Source organism: Mustela erminea, chromosome 15 (assembly GCF_009829155.1).
Source record: "Mustela erminea isolate mMusErm1 chromosome 15, mMusErm1.Pri, whole genome shotgun sequence".
Taxonomy (NCBI): Eukaryota; Metazoa; Chordata; class Mammalia; order Carnivora; family Mustelidae; genus Mustela; species Mustela erminea.
In genome coordinates this window covers 10864488-10878502 of record NC_045628.1, presented here as the reverse complement: position 1 = coordinate 10878502, position 14015 = coordinate 10864488, and the positions used below count along the sequence as shown (strand labels likewise).

At 37.6% G+C, this 14015-nt stretch overlaps 1 protein-coding gene across 4 annotated transcripts in view; it reads left to right on the top strand.

The window, feature by feature from the left end:
- Positions 1-14015, top strand: part of PCCA (propionyl-CoA carboxylase subunit alpha) — a 394384-nt gene that overhangs the window by 137173 nt on the left and 243196 nt on the right. For all 4 annotated transcript variants that reach the window (XM_032314393.1, XM_032314394.1, XM_032314396.1 and 1 more), the window contains one exon: positions 9847-9925. In XM_032314393.1, the coding sequence (XP_032170284.1) occupies positions 9847-9925 (79 nt within the window). The remainder of the gene's footprint in view (positions 1-9846; positions 9926-14015) is intronic.

The following is a 14015-nucleotide window of genomic DNA, read 5'->3' as shown; positions in this document are numbered from 1 at the left end:
TTTCATACGAACTAGTTTGCCCTGTGCTTCACCTTTTCAACCCTCCTTTCACTACCCCTGACAACCCTTGGCTCCCACTGCTTCCTACACGCTATGCTTTGCCTTTTCCAGAATGTCCTATAGTTGGAGTCATATAGTACATAGCCTTTTCACAAGGGCTTTTTTCATGTAGCTGTATGCATTTAAAAAATTCCTTCATGTCTTTTTGTGGCTTGATAGCTCATTTTTAAAAATTGTTGAATGATATTCCATGGGATGAATACAAGATTGTTTCTCCACTCACCTTTTGAAAGATACCTTGGTTCTTTCTGGCTCTTGGCAGTCATTAATAAAGTTGCTGTAAACATTTTTGTGTGTGGACATAAATTTTCAACTCAGTTCAGTAAATACCTAGGAGTATGACTGCTGGGGCCTTGGGTAAGAAGATTTTGCATACCCCCTGCACCCCCTCTCCCCGCCCCCCATGGTGAGTAGGCAGTCCTGGTGCTCTCCTGTTGCTCTGCACCCTCCATAGCCTTTGGTATTGTAAATGCTTTGGAATATTAGCCATTCTAATAAGCGCACAGTAGTATTTTGGTTTGATTTGCATTCCCCTGAAGACAAAGATGTTGAGCATCTCTTCATATGCTCATCTTGTATCTTCTCCATAGAAGTGTCTCTTCAAATCTTTTACTGATTTTTTTTGATTGGGTTTCTTTATTGTTGAGTTTCAAGAGCTCTCTTTTAGATACAGTTCTTTATCAGATAGGTAGTTTGCAAAAGTTTTCTCCTAGTCTGTTACTTGGGCCTACATTCTTTTTTTTTTTTTTTTCAGTTCCATCCACATTTTTTGTGCAAGATACAGAAGGACTGGAGCGTAGCCTGTCCCTTCAGCAGACGGTCAGGTCTTGAAGGGGACTTGGACCAGGCAACAAATTTGAACTTAGTTTTGGGAATGGGGAACCACTGAAAAGAGTTAAGAGAAGTAGCATGGGGTGCTTTCTATTTCCGTAAAGATGACTTTGGCCATAGGTTATTAGTGGGTGTGGCAGAGACAAGGGCTGGTCCATTTGGAAAGGCTGTTACAACAGTCTAATACCCAGTAGATCCCGATGAGAGGTCAGCAGGAAGTGGGCCTACATTCTTTTGAGTGTTTTTTGTTTTTGATTTGACAGAGAAATGTATAATTTTAATAAAGCTCAATTATCAATGTTTTCCTTTTAAGGGTCGTGCTTTTGGTATTGTATCTAAAAACTAATTGTCACACCCAAGGTCATCTAAATTTTCTCCTATTCATCTTCTAGAACTCTCCCTGTTTCTATATTTGAGTTTAAGGTCTACTGAGTTAACTTCTAAGGATTGTGTGTAGATTCACTTTTTTGTGTATGAATGCCCAGTTCTAGCACCATTTGTTGAAGAGACCATCCTTTCTCTGTTGATTGCTTTTGCTCCTTTGTCAGAGATCAGTTGACTGTATTTTTGTGCGTCTGTTTTTAGTCCCTTTATTTTATTCCATTAATTTGTGTGTGCTTTTACCAATACCATGCTGACTGTAGCTTTATAGTAAGTCTTGGAGTAGGGTAATACCAACCTTTTGAAATTGTCACTCTCCTCTAACATTAACTATTCTGGGTCTTTTGCTTTTCTTTATAAATGTTAAAATCAGTTTGTTGATAGCCACAAAATAACTTGCTGAGAGTTTTAGTTGGGATTGTATTGCATCTGTAGATCAGGTTGAGGAGAATTCATAGCCTATACATGGATATTTCTCCATTTATTTAGATCTTTCTTAATTTCATTTGAATTCTGTAGTTTTCTTCATATAGGTACCATACATATTTTGTTAGATTTATGCCTGAGTTTTTTTTGGGGGGAGGGCGGGTGGGTGAGTGCTCATGTATATGATACTGGTTTTTAATTTAATTTTTTTAAAAGTTTTTTTTTTCCTTAAATTTTATTTATTTATTTGACAGAGAGAGAGAGAGAGATCACAAGCAAGCAGAGCAGCAGGCAGAGAGAAAGAGAGGGGAAAGCAGGCTCCCTGTTGAGCAGAGAGCCCAATGCGGGGCTCAGTCCTAGAACCCGAGACCATGACCTGAGCCAAAGGCAGAGGCTTAACCCACTGAGCCACCCAGGCGCCCTGGTTTTTAGTTTTAAAGTTGAAGTTCTCATGTTGGTATATAGGAATGCAGTCACCTTTTGTATGTTGACCTTGTATTCTGCAACCTTTTTATAATCCACTTATTAGTTCTGGATATTTTTGGTGGTGGTGGTTGTTAGTTCTTTGAAGTTTTCATTATAGAAATCATATTACCTGCTAATGAAGAGTTTTATTTCTTCCGTATGTGTTTATCTGTTTCTTGTCTGATTGCATAAAATAGAACTTGTATAGGACATTGAATAGGAGTGGTAAGAGGGGACATCTTTACCTTGTTCCTCATCTTGGGGGGAAAGCATCTAGGTTCTCACCATTAAGTATAAGGTTAGGTGTAGGCTTTTTGTAGATGTTCTTTATGAAGCTTAAGAACTTTCCTTATATTCATAGTTAGCTGAACTCAGTGGGTGTTGAATTTCGTCAAATTGCTTTTTCTCCATCTGCTGATATGGTCATGTCATATTTTTTCTTCTTCAGCCTGTTGATGTGATGGATTATATTAACTGCTTTTTGAATGTTGAACTAACCTTGCATACTGGGAATAAATCCCACTTGGTCATGGTATAATTCTTTTCTACATTGTTGGGTTTTTTTCCTTTCAGTTATTTTTATACCTAGGAATCCAAATGTTAATTTTTTTATGTTTTCTGTTTCTCTCACCATCATCATTTCCTGTTTATTAGAACAGTTTTTAAAGATTTATTTATTTGGGGGAGAGAGAGACATAGCAGGGGAATGGGCAAAGGGAGAGGGAGAAAGAATCCTGAAGCAGAGTCCCTGCTGAGTGTGGATTGTGCCGTGGGGCTTGATCCCAGGACCCTGAGGTCATGACCTGAGCCAAAATCAAGAGTCAGCCACTTATCTGATTGAACCACCCAGGCACTCCAGAAATAATTTCTTTTTTCCTTGAAGTATAGTTGATGATTTTTTAAAAAATCCTTTCCCATACTTACAGTGATTATAATAGCTGTAATTTATAATAGGTCTTTTAAGGTTCTTCATTTCTGGGTTTGTTTCTATTGACTGTTTTCTTCCTTAGGTGGATTATATTTGACCTCTCGACATGTCTCTCTCTCTCTCTTTTTAAAGTAGTTGCTAAGCCCAACGTGAGGCTCAAACTCATGACCCTGAGGTCAAGAATCACATGCTCTGTGCGCTGAGCCAGCCAGGCATCCCTCTTCACATCTATTTATTTATTTATTTATTTATTTATTTGAGAGAGAGAGAGCGCGGGGGGTGAGATGTGGGGGTAGGAGAAGAAAGTCAGGGGGAGAGGGAAAGAGTCTTAAGCAGACTCCCCCTGGAGCCCAAGGTGGGGCTCCCTGTCTCAACCCTCAGATCACAACCCGAACCGAAACCAAGAGTCGTAGCTTAACTGCACCATCTAGGCATCCCCGTGTGTCTCTTAATTTTTGATTGGATTGTAAACATTGTGAATATTATCTTGTGTGTTTGGGTTTCGTCATCTTTGAGTAAAGGGTGTTAAGGTTTATTTTGTTTAATAGGTCAGTTAATTGATGTTCATAATATGTTTTAGCCTTTTTCTTTTTCTTTCTTTCTTTCTTTTTTTTTTTTCCTTAAAGCTTTCTTGGTTTAAGGCAAGCATAGCCTTACCTGGTATTGTGATTCAACAAGTATATGTTAGGCCGTCTCTCTGTACCTTCCATGCTTCCTGTCCTTGAGTTTGTAATTCCTATTTCTTTAAACATCTGTGGTTTCTTGGTACAATGTAAATTCAATGACTGTTTTAGGTAAGAGAGAGAGGTGATCTTACATACGTACGTGTGTGTGTGTGTGTGTGTTTGAGGATTCCAATGACTGCAGTATAGTTTGAGGTGACCAGCTGTAGTGATAGGGAGCTGTGTTTGGAGGCTACTGCAGGTGTCCTATGAAGAGGCCGGTGATGGTAGTTTATAAAGTGTTGTGGTCATGGAGATAAAGAATAGTGAGGAAATTACATTTTTCATAAAGACTTTATAACTTGCATCCTATCCAACAGTTACAGTCCTGGGCATATACTCTAGGAACTCTTACACAGAGTTCCAGGCAACAAATTCAGAGGTATTCGTGGGAGCATTGTATGTATGCATCTGAATATTTCCTCATAGTAGAACAGATAATGCTTTGGTTTGTTTGTACAGTGAAATATATTACAGTAGTAAAAATAAAATGATTTGCAGCTACTGAAATTATAAATTAATTCATTTACTTAGTAAGTACCATTTTATGTTCTTTTCTCCAGGAACTCTTAGCCACTAGAGAAACAACAGTGAGGAGAGGCAAAAAGTTGTCATCATTTTTTAAAACTCATTTTGCTACAAAAAGTGTAAAAATTATATAAAGCAAGAATTACTCACGTTTATTATTTCCTTTGAGTAGAATATAGGATATTCAGTTTCCAAGTCTCGATCTATAGATTGTTTGCTAATTATAAACAGAAAGTGGTATATTTTTCATGAGGAAATTTAATTGGCACCATCTGAATCAAATAATCAAATGTCATCAGGAAATAGACAAATGGACTTTTTTTTTCTTTTTTCTTTGTTTTCTGGTGTCATAAGAATTAGGGTACAGTATCAGTTATGTGATATTTAATTTTTTAATTCTGAATGTGATAACAAGGAAGCAATGAGTTAAATTCAAATTGTGGAATATTGCTTGCAGTAGTCACCTAGGAATTTTCAAAAATATCACTTTCATGAAGGACACCCCTCCCACCTAACCCCTCCCCCCACACATACACACAAACTCCAAACCAGAATCATAAGTGGACTTTTTTACATTAAAGGAGAAAAAGGGAATCTAACAAATGCAATGTGTAATACTTGATTTCCTTGTAACTATAATGTACAGCTTTTATCTGGAGATTTCCTTCCTTCTGTCTCAGGAACCGTCTCCCTCTTACCCCAGGTTCTTTTGTTCTCTCTTCTGAGGTTCTATTATCAGATCCTGTTCTGTCCATCTGGAGGACTGTCCTACTCTCTAAAATAGCTTTTGTTTTCTTTTTAACTTGTAACCTTTCTTTTGGGAAATAAAGGCCTTACAGTTTTAAGTGTTTTCCAGCTGTTTTTATTTTATTTATTTTTGTTTTTTTTAAAGATTTTATTTATTTATTTGAGAGAGAGAAAGAGAGCGCATGAGAGGGGAGAGGGTCAAAGGGAGAGAGGGAGAAGCAGACTCCCTGCGGAGCTGGGCGCCTGATGTGGGTGGGGCTCAATCCTGGAACTTCAGTAGCATGACCTGAGCCAAAGCCAGTTGCTTGACCGACTGAGCCACCCAGGCACCCTTCCAGCTGCTTTTAAAAGAAGGCAAGGGGCACCTGGGTGGCTCAGTCAGCTGAGCATGTAACTTTTGATTTCTGCTCAGGTCATGATCTCAGGGTCCTGAGATCTAGCCATGTTTCAGACTCCTTGCTCAGTGGGGAGTCTGCTGGAGATTGTCTCTCTCCCTCTCCCTTGGCCTCTCCCCCTGCACTTGCATGTAAATCTTTAAAAAAAAGACCAAAAATTTTTATACTTTGTGAAAAATTCTGATTTGCATCACCAAATTAGGAATAGGAAAGGTGAAATACTTCATTTTTTTTTTTTAACTATTTGTCTCTGTCTGTCATTAAGTTCTGAGAAATCTTAATTCAAGAATCCCTAGGTGAAAAACTACATAAAATTCTTTATGACTGTTGCGTCATTAAGGTGTCATTTCATTTATCAGCTTTGTGTTACCAGGTTATGCTTCCATGTATAGGGACAGATTTTTCTTGAAGCGGGAGGTTACGTATTGTGTCTTGCGTGGGGCAACATGGTGCTATTAGTTGGTCTAAAAAAATTGATCTTTTGGACCTGTATTCCATAACAAAATGAGAGAGTGCTGAAGCCTCTAGACTCTTCCTTTCCTTATCATCTATAGCCAAACATCTGAACTGTCAACAAGTCATGCTGACTCTACCTCTGAACCAGTCAGCCTTTGTCTGTCTTTGAGCCGAGTGGGGGTTGCAGCTGGCTTTCCCTTGGAACACGGCAGAAGCTTCCTACTCAGTCTCCCTGTGCCCACCCTTGCCCTTCTACAGTTCAGGCCTTGCAGAGTAGCCAGAGTGAGCTTCAGAAATCCAACATTAGGTTGCTGCCCTCTCCTTAGTAATTTTCCAGCTCATTCCTTCCGTCAGGAGTGTTCCTTCCTCACTGGTCGTCAGAGGGCTGGCTTCAGCTCTGTCGGGCCTCACTTTGAGCTTCCGTCTTACAGAGAAGCCTTCAAGGAGAAGTAACCCTGATTGTTGTTGTCACTGTCCCTATCTTCCATGAAGTATGTGTATTACTGCACACACGTGTACCGTATGCACGTTCAGGCACATGCGTACTCACGCATCTTTCTCCGCTAGATGGTAAGGGCCATGAGAGCACAGAACTTTCTGAATTGTTCATTTTGTATTCCCCAGAGCCACATCCGTGCTTGGCACATGAAGTGTTTACTGAGTGTATATTTTTGAGTTGATGAACAAAAATGTGGTGGAAAGTGACAAAGAGGATTGCTGCTTTACGGTGGAAAGTAAACCAGCTGATTCCTGGGGGGCCGGGAGACCAGAGCTGTCCTTGAGGTCTGAGGACAGAAACGTTAGGAATAGTGCTTTGGTAACTCGAGTTTCTGTATTTTCTTAAATACTTAATTTTTTTCTCATGTAGTGTTTAGTCAATTTCTTTTTGGAAGCAGTAGGTGGAAGGGAAATAAAGACTGCAGACTCCCTGCATGTCAGAGTTGGGTGAATCTCTGGGTGGTCCGGGCGGTGAAGGTCCCGTAGCGCCAGTAGCGGGAGTAGGCGTCCGGAGAGAGGGTGAGAAGCGCGAGGAAGAACTTGCCAACACCACTAGGACCTGAGGTGTCTTTTTTTAAAGCGATCTTTTCATACCAAGAGATTTTTCTCCTTTTAAAAAACTTGAGAATTCTGTTCTGTTTGTTGTAAGGAAGGTGGTTCTGTTTCAAACCTATGACAACTGAAGAACATAAATTAAAGATCTGCATGGTGGACCAAAGCTGAACGCAGGAGTAAGTACTCCGGCAGATAATAAATTGGGACAGAACACTAGTGGAAATTTTGTGTCTAGACCAAGTAAAGTGAAGGAATGGTGATCGACAACAAATTGATTTTTTTGGATTTTTCCAGGAATGCCAACTTTTGGCTGAATCTTTTTTTACCTTTTTCTTCCAGTTCGTGGCACCGCATAACTTATCCCAATTAGAGTTGCAGAGACGCAATAGGAAATAGGAAAGTAGGGATGAGAGAAAGTAGGGATGAGAGGCTTTTTGATAGGATTTAACATCATCTGTGTGGAATATTCTTTCCCCTCTCTTCAAATGGCGAGGTCTGGTTTCTCCATGGCAGGGTGGCAACATAAAAATACTTTCTATCTGAAATTTAATGACTGACTTGGCATAAGAAGTTGAGTAGAAAACCTTAGCTTTATATTATTCCCAGTTACAGTTTAGAAATTACATTGAGTTGGTGACTATAATGTCACTAGCTTATGCCAGTTTCTTCCTCGCTCCCAGCTGTGTTACATTTGGCCTGTTCCGTCAGGGAATCCTGCTTTCCGGGTTGCATGTATTCACAGGTCTGATGCTACATTGCCTCCTGATGGGGGACCATTTTGTAATTGCCTTATCACACACTGCCCTGGTGCCTATCAACGTCTCTCTTTTTCTGAACATATAATAGTTTCCCAATGACAAATTACTTTTCGTGTTTTGTTTCTCTGTCTAGTTTCTTGTGACCAAGGACAATTTCACCCAGTCTTATCTCAAACCTCACAAATCACTGTATAGCCCAGGCCCATAGTAAATAACCAAGACGAGATTAATACTGGAATCAGAGTAACTGTAAATTTCCTAGTTCTCAGAGGGAACTGAAAACAGAGATAAGGGATTTAGATATCTTACCTCTTGTGGTTTCCTGTTTCCTGCTTATATGGATAAATAGTTTTGGAATGTGAATTGATCTAACTTTTTTTTTTTTTTTTTGGGGCATATGGATCCATTTATTTAAATTTTTTGTGAAAACGTTTTCTCAGGCATGGCAGTTTCTCATTGTTAGATATTATTTCTTCACTGCTCCAAAACAGGCTAATTCTTCTTTAATGAGTTCAGTCTGATTCCTTTATGTGACGTTCATGGTGAGGCTACAGCATGGAAGGAGACACGTTCCCTTCTTCTCACTCTCCTGCAGGATCTTGGATGTGCGGGAGGGTCAAGCATATTTTCTCTCTAATTTATATTTTAATTCTTTTTCTTCTGCCATCCCATGGATGCTCTCCAGCTGGATTATTTTAATCATTTTTTAGAACCAGGTCCTGCTATTCCTGACTAAAATGTTCAAATCCCACTCATCCTTCATAGCTTCATGTTAACGGCGCTTGCTGTCATATGCTTGCCTTAATCTCTCCCCTGTTACCTTCCTTTGACACCTTTCTCTTGTGAATTTCCAAGGATAGAATTATTGGGTACTTCGCCCTTTTTCCTTCTAGATTCTTAGACTAGCAATGTAAAAAAAGTATGTTAGTCTTTCTTTTCACTGCACTTAGCATTGCTTTTAAAATGCTGTCCCACGTAAAAAAAAGCAACGTCCGAATTTTAAAAAGTGAATTAATTATGAAACAGAAAGCAAGTGCCATCCTAACTCAGCTGAAGTTAAGAGTGATATTTATGGGTTGGGGTTAAAGGTCTATGACACTTGGCCCTCTCTTCCTTTTCCTCTAGGATCCTGTAGTTAGAGTGTAGTGCTGTTTGAGCATCACAGGCTGGGAAGAGTCTTTTAAGCACTCACTGATCTTTTTCTTCAGAAAAGATCATCAACAAGTGTCTCGGACGTGAATGTATCCACCTTGTTTTTGGAAAACCTCTAAGCAAAGAGATTTTTTTATAGCCTTTCTTGATAAATTGATGGAGGTGACTCAAGCTGTCAAAATTTTTGCCTTATAATAATCTAAATAGTTATTAGTAATTTTATGATTTAATTTTGTTGTTTAAAACTTTAGCTGGAGATAATTTGTTCAGGCCTTACTGTGTGTTTTCATCTTACTTGCTAGCGCACACATTCCCTGTCGGATGAGTGGAAATGGTGCAGTGGCCTCTTCACCCGGAACAGCGAGTCCTGGAACTTCTGTTTCCGCCCATAGTACAATAACTGTGTGACTTGATTTCCCCCCAACATCATTGTGTCAGTTCTTGCTGATAAAAACTGTAGGGGTTCTCTGTGACTTTTCAGATAAAAATGCCTCAAATACTGTAAACCATTACTTTTGGAAAAGGGAATTTAATTTGTTGTGCATGCAGACAACACTTTTGGGGAATATTGTATGTGTATGTATATGCTTGATATTATTTAAAAGTTGTTTCTTATCTTTGTTTAACTAATACTGTATCTACTTCTGTTTTTGGAGTGTATTGTCAAACAACTTATTTATGTTTCCTTAGCTTTTTATTTCATTACTGGGGAAAGTGTTGTATTTATTTGATACAAACAGTCCTTTTCTTTTGGAATGATAACAGTCTTGTTATTAAAATATATATGAGATCATTACACTGGTGCTATTTTCCTGACTCTAAAAAGGAACTTTTAAATAAATTAGTTATTGTCTTCTGCGTTATTGAACATGTGGTCAGTTGTCATGTTCATGCATCCAGATGATCAAAGTCTGAACTTCTGTCTAATTCTTCCCTGCTGTTAGGCTACCCTGTCATGATCAAGGCCTCAGCAGGTGGTGGTGGGAAAGGCATGCGAATCGCCTGGGATGATGAAGAGACCAGGTGAGGTGCTGTCCAAAATATACTTTTGATGAAAATTGCAGTTACTAGAGTTTTATTAAACTGACAAGTAAACAGATACCAGAAGTGTAATGGGATAATTACAGTAACCATCTCATTTTTACTCTTTTAGGTGGAAAAAAATAGAAATTATGCTGAAAACTTCCTTGTTCATATTTTGTTGATGATTATTCTGTTATTGAAAGGTTTTTTTTTACTTCCTTAAGTATTAACAAAGGATTGTCTTTTTGTTTTTACAGTATATTTTAAAAAATTATGGTCATGATTCTATTTTCTAGACAAAAGCTACTAACGTTTGATGCTGTATATTCTGAATGTGGGCAGAGATTTGAAGCAATCACATTTAAAAGGCAGTCATGATTTCATTTGCTTATGTGTTACTCAGTACACACTTACTTTCCATTGCTTGTCTATAAAAATAGCAAACTACTTTGGTAATTTTTGACTGTGGAATATATTTGAATTTAAATTTGAATTTGAATTTGAAACTACTAAATGTCCTGTATATACAGAGCACTGTGTTGTAAAGGTAGACCACTTTCTTTTAGCATACTAGTTTCAGAAACAAAAGTAACTTTTTAAAAACAGTTTAAAAAGCCCAGTGCATTGTTTACATGATTAGAAAATCATTTTTTGAAAAACTGCCTAGTACAAACAGGTTTTAGGGGATTCTCTTTAGGTTTGTGTTTTTATTAATTTTCACATTTGGCAGAAGAGTTTTTTGTCTTTTTTTTTTTTTTTGGTGTGGGGGAAGGGTCGGAGGAGACAAAAAATGACTTAATTATCATGTTATGTTGCCTTTCAGTGCTCTTTCTCTACCCAGAAGTATTGTGGTCTTCCAGATGGTTCTCCTTTCTCCCTTTCCCTTGCTTTTCCTTTCCTCCCCACTTCCCCAGTCTCTCAAAGACAGAGGTCCAGAGCAGTTGGTGCAAAAGTTGTCCAGTACAAACCTAGTTCAGAAATTAGGTTCTCAAGTGAATAAGGTAAAAATGTTCTTGAGGCAATACATTACCCTTTAAAATCTCTTGGGAGGACACCAGGTTGTAGACTTGCACAGATGGTTTTATCTCTGCTAGAAAATTGTCTCAGAACACCGTTGTTTCTTTGGTTGAGCACCAGAGAAAGTAATCGGTTGTGTTGTGGGGTGGCGAGAGAGGATGTACTACTCTTTCAACCCCAGCCTTACTCTTAGTGACAGTGGTAGCAGAGACGGACTGCATGAATTCACTCGTTGCATGGACTGACGATACTTGTTGAGAAGCTGTGTGGCAGTCACTGTTTTTTAGTAATGCTCCTAAATACAGCAGTGAACGATAAACAGAGTAAGTCTTTGCTCTGTGAAGTTTATACACTAGATCACGAGTTCTTAACCTTTGAGTTCCTAGTCCCATAAAATTCAGAGGAGTTTTATACATCTGGAAGAGAGAAAAAAGGACCTATTTCTTTCACTTGCCTCTAACTGGGATTTAGTGTTTCCTTCAATGTAGGCAATGAACTGCAAGAGTAGTAGTATCTTTTTGGAAATTTCTACCGCTTTGGAAATCACATATCTTCAGCAACTGTAATGTGCTAATATATCTCTAAGTAACAGTGATTATTAGATTTGTTGTTGGATCTTATCATGAGTAAAGAACCCCATCCATATATTATATACCAAATTTGTTTTTAGAAAATAATTTCAATCCTGTATTTCAATATAATTTGTTTTCTGTGCAGTCCTATACATTTTCTTTTTTTGTACTGTAAGCCTTACTTTGAGAATTTCCTGTGCTGCATGATTAGGCAAAAGTGTTCTATAGAGTAAACACATGGAATGGGAGATAATGCTGTGGCCATCTTTGGAAAAAACGATCTGTTTACTTTAACTTCTGGGTAAGGAAGAATGCCGTAGTAAGGATATTAAACACAACTTAATGGTTTATAGGTGTGTATTTTACAAACTGTAACTTTTTCCTTCTTGTGTGGCCCTTTTTATATGGCACTTACATAGCAATTAAGCTTAGCACTTACTTTTCATTATTCTTCTTGGGATCTTGGGTTTCTTCTCCCTCATTTCTCTACGGCTTACTGTTAGCAACATGTTTTATGGTGAAGATAACTCTTCAGTTTCTTGGCATTGAGATTTGCCGTGCTGCTGTTAACCAATGAATTTTAATGTAGCATTTGGTATTTTCAGAAATCACTGTGTTTACTCATACAGTGGGCATCTTTTAGGGAGTAAATTTTGTCTAAAATATTGTTCTCAATTTGATAAAAGTCGCTCTATATCGATGCCCCATTACTTTGGAAGGATTTAAGTACAGAAAAGTTGAGAGAATATAGAGTCACCAGTTGTTAACGTGCCACGTTGTATGCACTCCTTCCTTTCTCATTTCTTGGGGGGGGGATTTTTTTGCATGATCCACAAAAATTTTAGCCTTCTTTGGAAGGAAAGCCTTGTTTGTAGCCAGTAACTGCTTTATTATTTTATTCTGAGGAGTGTGTCCCTCTTGGAACATCTCTTGTAAGTGTTTTCAGGAAAGCAGCATCTATGGCTTATCTTGGAATCTAGAACATCTCAAAGACTTAGTTTATTTTTATTTTTTTAAACAGTGTTTGTTATTGTGTATTAAATTAGGGTGAGAATCAGGAAGGTTGTTGGTAGACTCATGTCTTCATATTAACCTCTGGCTTTCTTTTCCCTATCTGCATTTCAGTGAAATAAGGCGCAATGGAAAATTGACCATGTTTACATTTTGGAATACCCCTGCTAGCCTTTGCGTCCTTTGAGAGCAGTTTCTGCTTTATTTTTGTATTCCCACCACCTAAATATGCCGCAGGCTCATGGTTTCATGATGAGCAAAAAACTTGTTGAATCAGTGTGTAACTGAGCATAACAAATGTTTTTTAAAAAGTAGTTTTCCATGAGCTCCAAAATATCCTGGTGATGCTTTTGAATGTGATCATTTATTTGGGTGATTTTGATATTTTTCTCTAGCATTCTTGGTTTAAATGCAACATGAAAGCCCTTAGTCATTACAGCAGAGACAAACTGTAATGAGCTTTGTTTTTTCTTTGTGAATCATCATACCCCATCTAATAAAAAGTTGGTCATATGGTACTGGAAACAATAATTCATTGTGCGTTAGTTTCTTTGAGGTTTGCAGTCTCCAGAGATCTAAAAACTCCATTCCCCTAAATCAAAGAAGTAATAGAGGACTAAGAAAACTTGATACCTTTTCCCTGAGAACTCTGAGAAACGGGAATTGTTGCAATATGTTTTGAATTTATCTTCTGGTCATTGTTTACTTGCTGTGTTGTATTTTTTAAGCACAAAAACAAATGTGGTGTTTATTTCTAATAATGCCAGTGCTCGCTTCGGCAGCACATATATTTCTAATAATGCCAGATGGAATGTTTGCAAATTAAAAGGTTGGACAAATTTTAATATTGTATTTAAGTATAGATATTTAATCTGAAGATTAAGAAACTTAGTGATATGTAAAAAGAATTAAACTACATTCTGAATATATCAGTGAGTGGACAATAATATACTCAGTTTTAGTTAAGCAAGTGTGCATTTTTAATAGTGAATGAGCCCATTTCATTTGAATTTCATTCAAATTCATAGTATATGAATTTGGTGAGCGTATTTTTAATTATAACAATTTAAATTTTTATAGTTTGGGAAGAAAATGGATAAACCTATAATTATATCCATATTTTTATTTTCAAAAATTGTACTTTTATCTTTTAATGATTAATTTTGAACAATTTCAAAAGACAAAGTTGTAATGATGTGTATGGGTATGTGAGGGCTCTTACATTTATGTGTGTATATTTAAAATATCATGAAAAATATCATAAAATGTTCTTGAGGATCCTCCTCTTGTATGTTCATTCTCACTGAGTATTTCCTTATAATTTTGCCCCAGTCATGCCGTTGGCCAAGTTGACCCTTTGCATTTTTGTGTACGTATTCTGACTCTTGAGTCAAATGAATATGCATTGAAAAATTTTTTTATTAGTGGAATTTAAATATGTTAGGGGTGAGGAAATGGAATTTTGTGTGGTTTATTAAAAAATCTAATTT